The sequence below is a fragment of the Erinaceus europaeus genome, chromosome 3 (assembly GCF_950295315.1).
Source record: "Erinaceus europaeus chromosome 3, mEriEur2.1, whole genome shotgun sequence".
Classification (NCBI taxonomy): Eukaryota; Metazoa; Chordata; class Mammalia; order Eulipotyphla; family Erinaceidae; genus Erinaceus; species Erinaceus europaeus.
In genome coordinates, this window is record NC_080164.1 from 119,293,884 (window position 1) to 119,310,351 (window position 16,468).

General features: G+C 39.2%; 1 protein-coding gene across 2 annotated transcripts; it reads right to left on the reverse strand.

Moving 5' to 3' along the window:
* Positions 1-753: 753 nt before the first annotated feature.
* GNRHR (gonadotropin releasing hormone receptor) lies at positions 754-16,083 on the reverse strand. Of its 2 annotated transcripts, none has more exons than XM_007530333.1 (3): positions 15,562-16,083; positions 1,384-1,603; positions 754-998 (listed from the first exon to the last, which is right to left on the reverse strand). In XM_007530333.1, exons 1-3 carry the CDS (start codon positions 16,081-16,083, stop codon positions 754-756), a joined length of 987 nt encoding a protein of 328 aa, XP_007530395.1. The 2 variants fall into 2 exon arrangements, with proteins under 2 accessions (XP_007530395.1, XP_007530396.1); XM_007530334.2 differs by having other exon boundaries at positions 777-998; positions 1,384-1,475.
* Positions 16,084-16,468: the final 385 nt, after the last annotated feature.

Here is a 16,468-nt window from a genome sequence, read left to right on the forward strand (position 1 = left end):
GACCATTTACTATTACTATAGTTAATTACCACAAACTCTATAGACTACATAGCCTAGAGAAATGTTCTACCTGTCCACATTGTGACCCTCTAAAGATCTCCTTTAAACAGAGGCAAGTCATAACTTTTATCAGGTAAAGAACAGGATGAAGGAAACCATGTATAAGTCTTGGCAAAGTGGTGGAATGGAAACTAAGTGGGTTGCTTAATATTCCAAATCAAAGAATGCTTTGAAGGTGAAGGAAAAATAAGATTCATTACATTTTTTTTAACTACTAGAAGAAACTATCTTATGGACACAGGAAATATTGTCCTTCAACTTTGGTTCAAGATAATAATGAACAAATTCTTTTGGAAAAATAATTCTCTAAAATATGCTCCATTAAGATTGTGATGTGATTCCTAAACTTTACTTACTCTTTGGCATCTCATTGACTCAGCTCTTTTAAATATTTCTATGTCATTATACAAGGAGAAAGTGATAAGAAACCCATGTATATAGCTCAAAGAGTACAGAGATTAATTTAGAAATTTATGATTAATGGTAAATATTACATAATATCTCCTTAAGCTTTTTTTTTAAACCTTTCAATCAAATCTCTAACAAAGTGATTTAAAAAAAAAATAATAGGGTGGCAACCTTGAACCCTGTGTTTTAATGTAACTGTGCTGTAACCTTTGTGTCTATCATTCCCAAATGGGAACATTCATTAACTAGCTCTATTTTGCATGGCTTCTTTTATGAGACTACTAATTACACAGAGAAATACCCATAGATGAGTGGATCAAAGCATGGGTTTAATAAAGCAAAAAGAAAGAAAAAATGATTGACTGGATCAGACACCTTGTTTAACATTTCAGGATCAAACCAGTACCAAATTCCTAGGACATAGTAAGGGGTCCAGCAGACAGTAAATGATATGGCAAATGCAACTGTCATCCTCAGTGTCCTCAGCCGAGCTCTTGGTATGTTGTTCTTGGATTGATTCAAGTGTAATTCTATTTGAGAAAAGAGTAGGTGTTAGAAGACTGGCTTTACTACAAAAATAAAATGGGTCATATTTTGTGATATTCTAGAAATCAGATGTACGACATTGAGTCCTACAGGCCCAGCAGGAACAATTTGTCTGCGCTCATCCTGAGTGAATGTGCCAATGGCCTTTTCATCTTTAGTTCCACAATGCGAATTTAGCCTGTCAGGATATAGTAAATCACCTCATTTTAAATTGAAAGATAACAAAAATATAATGAAAGTATTACCTATTCAGGTGATTATGAATATTACATGAATTAGCATATGTAAAAACTTCTTAGAACAGTATCTGCCACATGCTCTTCTAAAACTGTTTATTCACAATTAACACCAAATCTGAGGAATACATACTGTGGGAATTCTGATGAAGGACTTGTGTCAGAGTAAAGATGATTTTTATATTGCAGATCAACATGATGAGAAGAGGGATGATGAAGAGGCAGCTGAAGGTGAAAAGGTTATAAAAAGCTTGATGCCACCATTGTGGGAAGCTGCAGTGGGTTACACATTGAGAGAAACCTTCTGTCTGCCCAGAACCATCCGCTACATGGATCATTCTAAAGATGTATAACTGTATAGGAGAGAGAGAGAAAAAAAATTAAAGGAGGTGCTACTTTTTTTCCAGACATCATTTCTAAAATTGATTTAATAATGATTGACAAGATTGTAGGACAAGAAGAGTACATTTCCATACAATTCCCACCACCAGAGTTCAGTATTCCACCCCCTCCATTGCAAAGTTCCCTATCCTCTATTCCTTGAGAAGTATGGATCCAGGATTATCATGGGGTGCAGAAGGTGGGGGGGTCTGGCTTCTGTAATTGCTTCTTCGCTGGACATGGCTTTGGCAGGTTGATCCATACTCCTAGCCTATCTCTATCTTTCCTTAGTGGGGCAGGGGTCTGGAGAGATGGGTTCCAGGACATATTGGTGAGGTCATTTGCCCAGGGAAGTCAGGTTGGTGTCATGGTAGCATCTGCAACTTGGTGGCTGAAAAAGCATTAAGATATAAAGCAAAACTAATTATTTCATAATCAGGAACCTAAAGGTTAAGAATATAGCAGATGAGATTTGGGCTCTCTATTATGGAAAAAGCTAGGAAGTCTATTTTAGGTATATTCCAAGGGGCTCATGACTTTATAATTTTTGCCAGTGCCCGACAGCTAACCTGCAGGTGGGCTAGTGATATTCCAGGCAGCATTTTATGTTTTCTTCTATATTCTATCAGATCCTATACACTCCTTGCTATTGATACCTTTAGTATTTCTTTGAAAAGTGGATAGGTGGATGTTTACTTCAGATATGTGTGGGTGATCTTATAGAATCCATGTATTTGTTTTTGGAAATTATACTAACATTTTAAATTAAAGCTTCACATCTGAATTTTATATCTAGTTACACCTAGAAAACTATTTTTAGGAGTCGGGCGGTAGCGCAGTGGGTTGGGTGCACGTGGCGCAAAACGCAAGGACTGGCATAAGGATCCCGGTCTGAGCCCCTGGCTCCCCACCTGCAGGGAAGTTGCTTCACAAGCAGTGAAGCAGGACTGCAGGTGTCTATCTTTCTCCCCTTCTCTGTCTTCCCATCCTCTCTCCATTTCTCTCTGTCCTCTGTTCCATGCCGATCCCAGATCTTAATTTTTTTTTTTTTTAAAGAAAGCTAATAGATGGTCTTTAATGGAACGATTAAGGTCACAAGTGTTTGGTTTTTTTTTGCTTTTTAAAATTTTATACTTATTTATTTATTCCCTTTTGTTACCCTTTTTAAATTTCTTTATTGGGGAATTAATGTTTTACATTCAACAGTAAATACAAAAGTTTGTACATAACATTTCTCAGTTTTCCATATAACAATACAACACCCACTAGGACCTCTGTCATCTTCTTGGACCTGTATTCTCCCCCACCCCCACCCCAGAGTCTTTTACTTTGGTGCAATATGCCAATTCCAGTTCAGGTTCTACTTGTGTTTTCTCTTCTGATCTTGTTTTTCATTTTTTTCTTTAGTTGGATAGGACAGAGAGAAATTGAGAGAGTAGGGGAAGACAGAGAAGGAGAGAGCCAGAGAGACACCTGTAGACCTGCTTCACTGCTTGTGAAGTGTCCCCCCTGCAGATGGGGAGCTGGGTCTGAATTCGGATCCCTGCGGGGATCCTTGTGCTTATTACTATGTGTACTTACTATGCGCTACCATCTGGCCCCTGAATAGTTTTTTTTTCTAAGTGATAGAATAGTGACGATTAAATATATGAAGAATTGTCCAACCTAAAGAAAAATGTCCTGCTCTTCAGGACACTAGCAAGATTACACTATCAAAAAAATTTCACTGTAAAAACTGAAAAATTAAAAATGTTGTCAATAGTAACATATACTCAGGAAAAGACTGGCAAAACAGGAATTCTTATGCATTGTTAGTGGGAATGTAAAATGGAGAGGGTATTCATAATAACTTGCATAACTACGTAAACATTTACCTTGACTCAATAATGCCAGGTCCAGAAATACACACTCCCATTTATGGAAATAGATCAACAAGGCCATTCATTGATATATCATTCATAACTGAAAATAACCTTAATACCAACTCATAGAACAGTAGCTAGAGAATCCATGATAGGCCGCACAATAAAGTGCTATACAATCCTAAAAAAGAGTAGAAGACTCTCTGTACATGGAGCTATGTTGACTTATACAAATGTACATGTGCATATATGTGTTTATATATGTGTTTGCTAGCTCTGTCTTTTGAGAGTGTTAAGGAACAATGACATCCTGGTAGCAACAAACACCTGTAGCACTATTGTGCTTAAACTTTGTTTCTTAATAGAGGTTTGTTGGTTTTTAGCAAAAGGAACCAGAGGCCACTGGAGAAAGTGTGATTCCAATGCTGAGGTAGGAGCAGCACAGTATGTTTGGAACAGCTTGTTGTGTCAAAAAGACAGGAAGTACTCAAAAGATAAGCATGTCAGAAGACCTCAAGTTCCTGCTTATAAAATTAAAGTGTTTCCCACAGGCCTTTGGCATAGCTGAAAATATTAAATAAAATCCCAGATAAACAAGGATGATAAACTCTTAAGACTCACAAGTCCAAGCTGGTACAAATTGTTAGACAAATGAAAGAACAGAGGAAAAAGTCTCATTTCTGTAAAAACCCAACTAGGAAATACATCGAAAAATAAAATAAAAATTTAATGAAGTAAATGCAAATATGAAATATACACAGACATACAAAGCTTTTGAGGTTTTTAAAACTTACAGTACTGTTGATTTTTAGTTTCTGGTCTTTATTTTTTTGTTTGTCTATTAGTTTTATTTTTATTTATTTATTTTTTTATTTATAAGAAGGAAACATTGACAAAACCATAGGATAAGAGGGGTACAGATCCACACAATTCCTGCCACCAGAACTCTGTAACCCAGCACCTCCCTTGATAGCTTTCCTATTCTTTAACCCTCCTCTGGGAGTATGGACCCAAGGTCATTGTGGGATGCAGAAGGTGGAAGGTCTGGCTTCTGTAATTGCTTCCCTGCTGAACATGGGTATTGACAGGTCGATCCATACTCCCAGCCTGTCTCTCTTTCCCTAGTAGGGTGGAGCTCCGGGGAAGTGGAGCTCCTGGACACATTGGCATCATGCTAGCATCTGGAATCTGGTGGCTGAAAAGAGAGTTAACATACAAAGCCAAACAAATTGTTGAAAGAAACATCATGAACCTAAAGGCTGGAATATACAGCTTCGACAAGTAATTTAAAAAGTACTCCACTAGAGGGTGCCCAAGGTACACATCGTCAATTTTGAAATCTAGAAACTCAAAACACTTTCAATCCTATGATTCAGACCAAACTTTTCCCACTTTACAAAGTCACTTTTTAGGTTTTCATAATTATTTGTAATTGAATTTATTTAAAATTTACTTCTGAATTTGACCTGGCAAATGTCATCAGTTGAAGCTTTGGAAGGTTTACTCATATAAAACCAGGAAGCCTCATATTTCTTTTAAATTTTAACCTCTGTTGCCCCTCCTTTCTGAGTGAACTTGAGACCAGATGATCCAAGTTCTACTTCCTGATCTGTGCTATGTCACACTTTCACTTTACTATTTCACGGTTTTGAGGCACAGTGACGAAAATTTCATGAAGTGACTTTGAGTCTAATGTAACTGCTTTTTTGAAAGTTCAAGTTATAATACCTCACTATTATGAAGGACCTCCATTAGTAACTGCTTTTGTTAATCAGGATATTTTTGCTTTGAGTTAAAAAAAAATGTTTTCTGACAGCATTTCCAAAGATGGAGACACCCTGAACTGCCAGAGTGGCACTGTCAAGATTCCTTCCCTAGGAACTGTTGGGTAGAGATTGTGAACTAATAACTTCCATACTTTTACTATAGGTTAGTGTTGTTGTGGGTTTTATGTATTATTTGGTATGCCTTTATAGATTATTATTTTTTTTTGTTGGTCCCAAAATGTTCAACATTTTTATTCTCTGATAAGTTAGTAGCAATTGCTTCTTTGTTTTATCCTATCTTGTCTGACAGACATTTTCACAGATACATTGTCTTTTGATGGTAGGGGATGGGACCTGTACTATGATTTGATTTATGTTGTTATCTTTGCTTTAAAAATATTTACTTATTTTTATTCCCTTTTGTTGCCCATGTTGTTTTATTGTTGTAGTTATTTTTGTTGTTGTCGTTGTTGGATAGGACACAGAGAAATCGAGAGAGGAGGGGAAGACAGAGAGGGAAAGAGAAAGACACCTGCAGACCTGCTTCACTGCCTGTGAAGGGACTCCCCTGCAGGTGGGGAGCGGTGGGCTCGAATCGAGATCCTTACGAGGATCCTTGCGCTCTGCTCCACCTGAATTTAACCCGCTGCGCTACCACCTGACTCCCCGTTATTATCTTTTTTAATAGATTTAAGAAATTTTTTTCTTTAATTTGTGTGGATGAAAATTTTTTTGTTTGTTGTTTCTGGAATTTCACCACTATTTATTTACTTGTTTTAATTTACCAGAGCACTGCTCAGCTCTGGCTTATGGGAATTGAGCCTGGGCCTTCCAGTGCCTCAGACATGAAAGTCTTTTTTATATAATCATTATGCATCACCTCATCTCCAGAAGCTTAATTTTAAAGCAATCCTTTGCTCAAAGACCTCTGTCATAGAAGATGAACCAGATATACACTGCTATCCAGCAATTAAATATTTAGAAGGGTCGATATAGCCTGTATATGACACTTGTAAGGCAAAGGAAGACTGTGACAAGCTTGAAAAGACAGATATAGTAAAGCATTATGGAGATTCAAAGCCTTCCTTTACCATACTTTGTTGTAGATTTGGTTTGGCTCATCATGTGCTCCAAGGCCAGGTTTACTTAAAGGATTAATTTAGGGATACATTTTACTCCCAGTGGTTGTTTCATCCTTGGATGGTATTCTGTTAACTTTTTTGTGTGTCTCTTCTTTTATCCCTGGCCATAGTATTATCAGTGTTTTCTTTATTTTTTCTGTAGACAAGAGCAATCTGTTTAACTTCTTCACTGTCCATTGCAGATCTCCATTCCCTTTGAGAATATTATTTTAATCCTCAACTGACCCCACAGTAATCATGCCATTATCTAATGTTTTCCACAGATAATTATCTTTCAGATGAGGCAATTCAGTATCCTTTCTATAAAATGGAGATAATAATGCCGTCTACCTTTATGAACTGGCATGACAACTTGTCAAGTTGGTATTGCAAAGCACTGACCACAGGTATCCTGACATTCAGTTATTACTAGATAAATCACATCCATTATCATAATAAAACATTTTGAAGCTCACAATTTATCAGTACGTATTCCCATATATATTTCCCTATGAATAGTATACGTATATATATTTCCCAATATTTCTTAACCATATATCAATAGACTCAACTTAAAGAGTCTACTGTCTTTTCACTCTCTGACTTCCTACAGTAAAAAAAGGAAACTAAGGGAGTTGGGCGGTAGCACAGTGGGTTAAGTGCACTTGGTGCAAAGCGCAAGGACCAGCCCAAGGATCCCGGTTCAAGCCCCGGCTCCCCACCTGCAGGGGAGTCATTTCACAGGCGGTGAAGCAGGTCTGTAGGTGTCTGTCTTTCTTTACCCCTCTCTGTCTTCCCCTCCTCTCTTCATTTCTCTCTGTCCTATCCAACAATGATGATATCAACAACAGTAATAACTACAATAACAGTAAAAACAGCAAGGACAACAAAAAGGAAATAAGTAAATACATATTAAAAAAAGAAAAAAAAAAAGGGAAACTAAATTGTACAGTGTGCTATAGTGTAGTAGTCAAAGCCCTGGCATTAGATTCATCTTTGGCATGTTAATAGCACTCTTTGAAAATTAAAAAAAATTTTTTTTATATTTCTTTATTTTCCTTTTTGTTGCCCTTGGTTTTATTATTATTATTATTGTTATTATTATTATTATTGTTGGGTAGGACAGAGAGAAATGGAGAGAGGAGGGGAAGACAGAGAGTGGGAGAGAAAGACAGACACCTTCAGATCTGCTTCACTGCTTGTGAAGTGACTCCCCTACAGGTGGGGAGCCGGGGGCTCGAACTGGTATCCTTAGTTGTTCCATGTGCTTAGCGCCATGTGCACTTAACCCACTGTGCTACCGTCCGACTCCCCGTTAATAGCACTCTTAACCTTAGTTTATTTTTGAGTTAAATAAGATAATTATTGTATTTGACCTAAAAGGTTGTTGGAACTTTCCCCGGAATAATGCATGCAAAAACATTTAGCACAATTTCTGACAACTCTCTCTCTCCTTAGTAACTACTATTTTCCATCATCATTGTTTCCACTTAAGTTGTTTGTATGCTATTCCTATGTATAATTCTTGACATACTGAACACATGACATGAATATTTATTGAACTTAAGCTTCTAGTCAAGTTCAGTAGTTCATTCTAGCTCTGTAAATCTTCTGTGTGTCAAGGCAAGTTACCACACATCCTTAGACCACACATCCCTACACCAAAGACTGACTACAGGATAGCTCACCTATCTTGCCCGCAGGCTTAGGGTAACTATGCAATTTAAGAGATGTCAATATGTAATAATCCACATTAGCACAGATAAGCTAGTGGCATGGACTCTCTGCAAATAATGCTACTCTGGAATTCCTGTGGTCTTAGATGACTGACGCTGAAAACCAGATGATTTCTTAATTAGATGTGGGCACACCTAGTTCAGAAATGTTTTCCTTTCAACATGCACTTACCAGCCTAACCACAAAGGGTCTAAAATCAGATCTCTCAAGTTATGCCTATTTTTTTTCTCTTATCCCCTCCTTCCTTTGTTCCTTCTTCCTTTATTGATTCATTTTCCTGTTCTCTCTTATCCCACATTTAGAAATGATGCCTTCTAGTTTAATCACTGCACTGCCAGTTGGCAGAACTGAGCAGTTCTCTTCTCTCTCTCTTTCTCATAAAAATAAATCCTTTGTTTTTTTTAAACAAATGATGGGGCCTGGGTTATTGTGCCTTCTGTAGAGTGCACGTTACCATGTAGCAGAACCCTAGTTCAAGGCCCCAGTTCCCAAATACAAAGGGGGAAGCTTCTTCATGAATAGTGAAGCAGAGCTGTAGGTGTCTTTCTCTGTCTTTCTTCATCTCTACCTTCTTTTCCTCCCAATTTCTGTCACTATAAAGAAACAGAGAGAGAGAGAGAGAGAGAGAGAGAGAAATAATTGGAAAAAAAAAGGCCACCAGAAGCAATGGATTCATAGTACAGGGCACCAAACCCCAGTAATAACCTTAGCAGCAACTAAGTAAATAAATTAAAAAAGAAGAGAAAAGAAATAATTAGTGGAACCATCACCTGCCAAAAATATCTCCCTATGTATGTCCGGAGAGGACTCATCCCTGGTTAGCAGTCTTTGCTGACAGAAACCAAGAAGATCACCCCACACTGTGTCCCAATAAACAGAGAAATCCTTAAGATCAGGTGATTCCTTATTGTTTAATTACAGTGCTTGCCTTGGGATTTTATCAGGATCTGCTGTGGCTCCTGAGTTCCCAATAGCCTGGGTATTTAGAGTTATGTGGTCAAATAAGACATAAAGAGTCATAGGATTACTGTCTTGGGAGTTGCTATGCAGGGATACATTCAAAACTTAAATTATTATTCACTGATGCATGTGGCCTTTAGAGTGAGAATGACAACTTGATAATTAAGAAGCAAGTTGCCGGGGGCCAGGCAGTACTGCAGTGGGTTAAGTGCACAATGCGCAAAGCGCAAGGACCAGCCTAAGATCCTGGTTCTAGCCCCAGGCTCCTAACCTACAGGAGGGTAGCCTCATAAGCAGTGAAGCAGGTCTGCAGACTCTTGTATTTGTCTCTTCCTCTCTATCTTCCCCATCTCTCTTGATTTCTCTCTGTCCTATCCAACAACAGCAAGGATAAACAACTAAGGCAACAAAAGGAAAAAAATAGCTTCCAGGAGCAGTGGATTCCACCAAGCCACAGTGATAACCCTGGAGGCAAAAGGAGAAGAAGAATCTGATTTATGAGACTATAAGTTAATGGGAGTGTATAGTAACACCATTCCCACCACCAAAGGTCTGTGTGCCACCCCCCTACATCCCCCGCCCATGAAGCTGAACATCTGCCCTCACCCTCGCTCCAGAGATTTTTACTTTGGTGCCACACTCCAAACTCAGCCAGGTTCTGCTTTGAGTTTCCCTTTCTCTTCTTCTTTCTCAACTACTGTTTATGAATGGGATCATCCCATACTCATCTTTGTTTTTCTGACTTAGTTCACCTAACATAATTCCTTTTAGCTCCATTCAAGATGGATCAGAGAAGGTGGGTTCATTGTTTTAATAGCTGCATAGTATTTCATTGTGTATATATACCACAGCTTTCTCAGCCATTCATCTGTTATTGGGCACCTGGTTTGCTTCCAGGTTTTAGCTATTACAAATTGTGCTGCTATGAACATAGGTGTACACATATCTTTTTGGATGTCTCTTATGGAGTCCTTAGGATATATTCCTAGGAGAAAAATTACTGGGTCATATGGGAAGTCTATTTTTAGCCTTGTGAGGTAATTTAAAGTCTCATAAATCATTATTTAATTAATGAGAGGGGAAAATGGATAGATAATTCAACGGTTTATCCACTGTGCCACCTCCCAGACCACCAAGGAACATGGATTGAATGTCTCAAACTTTTTAATGCATAACCATAGCTCTGAGTATATGTTTCTTCAATCTAAGCACTTAAAACTCCAAATTGGTAATCAGATTGAATTTTAACAGTGGGCTCAAATTGTTAGTACAGTTCTAATAATGATGTTCTTTGAAATGTTAAATCTCCTAAAATCTTAGACCAGGGAGAATAGAAGCAACTGGTGTTGTTCCTTTATAAGATAAAGCTATATGAAAATAGCATAAAAGGACATAAATTATGGTGAGGTTTTGTATGATACAGCAAATACTAACAACAATGGGATTTTCAAAGTTAACCCAATTGCCAAATAATTTGATTATACCAATAACTATCTAAATAACTATCTATTGCCTTCTTAACTCCTTAGACAGCAGGAACCTTTCTCTATAAAGCCCATATTTGTCCCAGGCCTGGAACCTCTAGGGCGGGGCTCACTTTCCTGCATGCTTCTCTCAGTTCACACCAACTGATACTGCATCTGCTGATCCCAGCCTGAGCAATGCAGTCCGTACCATCTCAGCATGTTTCATTTCAGACTATGTCCAGAGATGTCAGGTGTGGAATGTCAACCCTTCAGCTTCTTTACTCTGGTGAGACCTTTCCTAGCTCTTGGGACTCCTTAATTCCATTTTGGGTAATACACTTTTAAACAAAATCTCAAAACCTAGATATAGACCAAGGCCCATGTGATAGGGTATATGTACATGTATCCATAAGTTAGGGAAAAATATATACCTTAAAGCAAAAGTGCACAATAGTTTGCAGTGAGTCAATAAATGCAGCAAGAAAGTAGAAAGACCTAAAAAGACACCACAAAGTACCTAATAAAACAGTTTCTACTTAGACCTAGATATCCTCCTCCCCTACCTCCTATTCCACATCCCCCAATCACTCCAAAGATAACCTTGTCAGACAAAGTAAGGATTACAAAAACTGAATAGTAACAAGAGACTGGCATACTTTAATAATGACTCTTTAGTCACTCCCAGGCCACCCCATCAGCTGGGGCCCTAGTCAGGGAGCCCTGGGATTCCCACACAGACATGATGGGCCTAGACCTCTAACAGACCCCTCTCTCCACTGTCACAGGTCATCTCCATCAGGAACCATATAATGAACCCCTCTGTGGGCCCCTATAGGACCTTGCCCTCAATGTGGATCAACAGTGGTAGGTAATGTTCCATTCTCTGAAGGGAGATTGGACATTATACTCTAACTACTATCCGAGGAAGGTGGGTCCTGAAATTAGTGCAGCCTGGTATGTTCCTAGCCATGACCACAGAATTTGAGCTCAGACCTACAGGGATGCAGAGGTTACACAGGCTCCTGTGCTGAATATGGTCCCCAGATCAAATCGATGAGGTTTACAGTTAACAGTATTTATATACTTTCCCCATATTTGAGAGCTACTCTTTTCCCTGATCCAGCTTTCTAGTTCTCTTCCCAACTGTGACACTATTTCCCCAAACAAAAACCTGGATCCACCTGCATATTAGATGTAAGGCCCCAGCAAAAACTAATAAAGTTGTGGGCCCCTTGGAATATACCTAAAATAGAGCTACAACCTTGTTTCAAATTGGAGACCCCCAAATATTTATCTGCAATATTCTTGCCTTTAGGTTCATGATTAGTCAACTGTTCATTCTGCTTTATATCTTTTTTTTAAATTTTTAAAAAAATATTTTCCCTTTTGTTGCCCTTGTTGTTTTATTGTTGTTGTTAATGTCATCGTTGTTGGATAGGACAGAGAGAAAAGGAGAGAGGAGGGGAAGACAGAGAAGGGGAGAGAAAGATAGACACATGCAGACCTGCTTCACCGCCTGTGAAGCAACTCCCCTGCAGGTGGGGAGCTGGGGGCTCGAACTAGGATCCTTATGCTGGTCCTTGCATTTTGCGCCACGTGCGTTTAACCCGCTGTACTACCGCCTGACTCCCTCTGCTTTATATCTTAACTCTTTTTCAGCCACCAGGTTCCATATGCTACCATGATGCCAACCTGACTTCTTTGGGCAGATGGCCACACCATGTGTCCTGGAGCTTCGCCTCCCCAGATCTCTGCTGTGGGTCTAACATGTTTGAGCATGGATGGTTGATCCCCCCAGAAGCGTGTCTATCAGACTCCCCTTGGCATGCCAGCCTTGTGGTTGAGTGAAATGTGGCCAGAGTAATGTGGGAATTCCAACCTTCCTGTCAGCCTTGCCACATCACCTCACCCCTCCTCCCTCTGGTGGGCTTTGCCTTCCTTAAATTTCTATTTCCCCATTCCTGCATCACCATCCATGCCTTTTCATTGCCTTGCTCTCTTTCCCCTTATAAGGAGATATTGGTCTCATTGGCCAGCTTGGCTACTTCCCCTGCACAGCTACCCCTATATAAACTTGTAACTGAGACAATGAAGTGTCCTGTCCTCCGCCATGGTGCCCTAAGGAGGTTTGTTTATTGTCTGCTGCCACGGTACACTGGAAGACCCCTTAGCGAACTTGCTCCTGTCTCTGATAGCTTGAGGTTCCCTGTTCTCTGTCTGTCTCCTGGTGGCCAACAGGCCAGATGGGGAAGTGGGAGCCGGGCTGGCTTGTTCCCTCCGAGGAACCGTCACCCTGCCCCACTAAGGAAAGATAGAGACAGGATGGGAGTATGGATTGACTTGCCAATGCCCATGTTCAGCAGAGAAGCAATTACAGAAACCAGACCTTCCACCTTCTGCACCCCACAATGATCCTGGGTCCATACTACCAAAGGGAAAAAGAATAAGAAAGCTATCAAGGGAGAGGTTTGCATATGGAGTTCTGGGGGTGGGAATTGTGTGGAAATGTACCCCTTTTATCCTATAGTTTTGTCAATATTTCCATTTTATAAATAAACATTTAAAAAAAGAAGCGAGTTGTCCATACTTATTTGCCGGTTAGAATGAGTGTATACTTCTGAGAAATCTGAAACAGTCAACTTTTATATAAGATTTGCTTTTTTTAAAAGAAGATAAATCTTCTTTTTTTTTTTTTTTCCCAATTTGTTGCAGGTAGATCTGCAGTTTCAAGACTATGACCGGAGTTAATGAATGGCCCAGCAAAGAATGGATTTCAACCAGAGCAGCTCCACTTACATCTGTTCTAGTCATAGTTGTTTTTGTTTGTCAGAGCCCTGCTTAGCTCAGCTTTATGGTAGTGCTGGAGACTGAACCTGTGACCTGTGCAGAGCCTCAGGATGGGGATCTTTTACTTAGCTATTATGCTATCATCCCTGCTCAGCTTTTTTTTTTTTTTTTTTTTAACCAGAGCACTGCTCATCTGTGGCTTATTGGCTTATGTTTCTGAGTGGACACTGAACCCTGAGGGCTTTGGAGCCTGAGACTTGAAAGTTTTTTGCATAACCATTTTGTTATCTCCTCTATGCCCCCCCCATTTTAAATTCCACTCCTAGCAAATATTTTTTTTAATTTTTTTATACTTATTTATTTTCCTTTTTTGTTGCCCTTGTTTTATTGTTGTAGTTATTATTGTTGTTCTTGATGTCATCGTTGTTGGATAGGACAGAGAGAAATGGAGAGAGGAGGGGGAGACAGAGCTAGAGAGAGAAAGACACCTGCAGATCTGCTTCACTGCTTTTGAAGCGACTCCCCTGCAGATGGGGAGCCAGGGCTCAACCGGGATTCGCGTCACGTGCGCTTAACCCACTGCACCTCCGCCGGACTCCCCCTAGCAAAGATTTTATAAATTGCAATGCTTCATTTGGTTGAAACTTCTGAAACTACATCTTAAACCATCATAGAACTAGTTTCTGAATTTAAAAGTCAGGAAGGTGGTCAATGCAAACTTTGGTTATTCTGAATTCTAGAAAAATGTCAGAAACTCTTGGACCCCAAGATCTGAGTTGTGACAACCAGCTTATTAGTATTTTCTTCTATTAACCAGGATATGAGTTTCTCAGGTAATAATAATAGAAAAACAATACATGTATTAAAGTGAAAAGATTAAATGCAATTTTTCTTTCTTTCAATGTAAATTAGCCATGACAGGATGCACTTTTGTCAATGGGCTTATGTACACAGTGTGGTGAAGCACAAGATACACCCAACATGGATCACATGTCCTCTCTATATTCTCCTCCCCATCAAATATACATAGCATTAGTCACAGGGCTGGCCCTCTTTTTTCCTGAGAAATAACAGAGAACTACTGATATAATGAAAAGAAAGACAGGATAAAATAAACACATGACATTGGAAAAGTCAAAATCCCTTAAATAAATTCCTTAAAACTACTCATGAAGCTTCCCTTTTGCAGTTGGGGCCCTAGGGGGTTTGAACCTGGGTCTTTGCACACAGTTATATGTGCATTCTTCCAAGTGTGCCACCGCCTAGACCCATATATATATGTATTTTTTTTTTCTTCCCAGAGTACTACTCAGCTCTGGCTTATGGTGGTGTGGGGAACTGAATCTGGGACTTCAGAGCCTCAGGCATGAGAATCTCTTTGCATAACCACTATGCTATCTACCCCTGCCCTAATGTTTTCTTTTTAATACTATTAGAACAGGAAAGTATTTAGTGCTATCTTTCTGCTATACTCTTAGATGAAAATAATCAATATTTTCTCTTTAGTTTCTGGAACAGTCATTTAAAAAAGAGAGTAAAAAAATGAATTGAAATTGTGGGCTTACTGTATAGTTATACTCACAAATTCACTTACTTCTCCTTCTGTTTAGGTCTTCATCTACATCAGTATCCCAAGTTAATGACTTCAATCCAAATAGATGACTTATTCAGAGACCTTATATTTTTCCATGCCCTACAGTGAAACTCTAGTTGCTCTTCATAGCTTGCCTTTCAGCCCCCTTCAAGCAAAGAGGCAGGCAAACAAATGCTCCTCAACCCATTTCTATGCCCTTACTATTCAAAATGGTGAAAGTATTGAAACAAACACTATTTAACATTTTAAATAGAATTTCTTGCCCAGTTTTGCTTGTGCTGTTGAAATGTCCCTATTACTGCTATCCATTTTATAAATCAAAGCACTGAAACACAGAGTGGTGAAGAAATTGCCCAAGACAACTGGCAAGTTGACTCAGTTGGTAAAACATAGGAACCTAGTAACTGAGGCTTTGGGGTTGAACCCCAGCATGGTATATACCAAGGTGTTGCTCTCACATAAAAATAAACAAATAAATAACTCAAAGTATAGCCAACATTAAACTCCATTCTATGACTTCCAGAATACAAGCTCACAACAACAAAACTATAGTGCCGTTGACCAGAATTCTACTTTCTTTTTTTTATAGGAAATTTACCATCTCCATATCCTAGCATGCTCACAATAATGGATTTACCTGTGGCCCAGCGAAGACACTGCTGAAAAACCAGGCCAATCCAATCATGGACTGTCCAAGCTTGCTGTTGTTTTTCACTGTTAGAGGCCTAGTGATGGCCAAGGTGCGGTCCAAGCTGATCACTGCCATCATGAAGGCTGGGGCGTACATGGAGAAAAGCTTCAGATAGCTGAAGACTTTGCAGAGTAGCTCTCCAGCATACCACTGGACTGTAATATTCCACATTCCATCCAGTGGCATGACGATCAGCGTTTCCAGGAGGTTGGCTAAGGTCAGGTGTTTTAAAAGCACCTTCATTCGTGAGAATTTTTTCCCTTTCTCTTTCTTTTGAGTCCACTTATGAAGCTTTAACAAGAAGGAAGCATTGAAGATGGTAGAGAGTAGGAAAAGGAAGAAAGTCAGGGTCACTCGGATTTTTCCAGATAAAGTCAGGGTAGGGAGGTTGCCCTGCATCAGCGTGCTGCTGCTGTTGATGGCAGAACAGTGATTCTGACCCTGTTCCAGAGATTCACTGTTTGCCATACTTCCAAACTAAAAGAGCTTTAAGACTTCTTGCTCTTCTGATATTTCATTGTAACTGAATCTGAAGCTGTGTTTTATTTCTACTGTCTTTAGATAGAAACGTCACAGACCTTGATTAATGTCAAAGTTTGTCCCTGAGAGACTTTTTATTTAATGGGAGAGATCAAGGTGACTTGTTTTGTGGGTTTATAATCCACCAGATAGCTCAAACAAAGCATGCCAAACACATTCTGAGGGTCAAATGTAACTGTAGCACCTCAGCAGATGGCCTGGTTTTCACAACACTTTTCCTAAGGAAAGGACGCTTGAAGCTTAATTTTGATTTTAAAATTCATTCATAACATAATTTAAATTATCTTAATGATGAAATGTTCTAAAAACTATT

What these genes read in the sequence shown, in the direction of transcription:
- GNRHR (XM_007530333.1), bottom strand. Translation starts at nt 16,083, where the DNA reads ATGGCAAACAGTGAATCTCTGGAACAGGGTCAGAATCACTGTTCTGCC. An exon ending in GTGTCTTCGCTGGGCCACAG is followed by an intron (nt 1,604 to 15,561) that starts GTAAATCCATTA and finishes TCTCCTATACAG; the next exon opens with TTATACATCTTTAGAATGAT. An exon ending in CCTTCATCAGAATTCCCACA is followed by an intron (nt 999 to 1,383) that starts GTATGTATTCCT and finishes TTTCTCAAATAG; the next exon opens with AATTACACTTGAATCAATCC.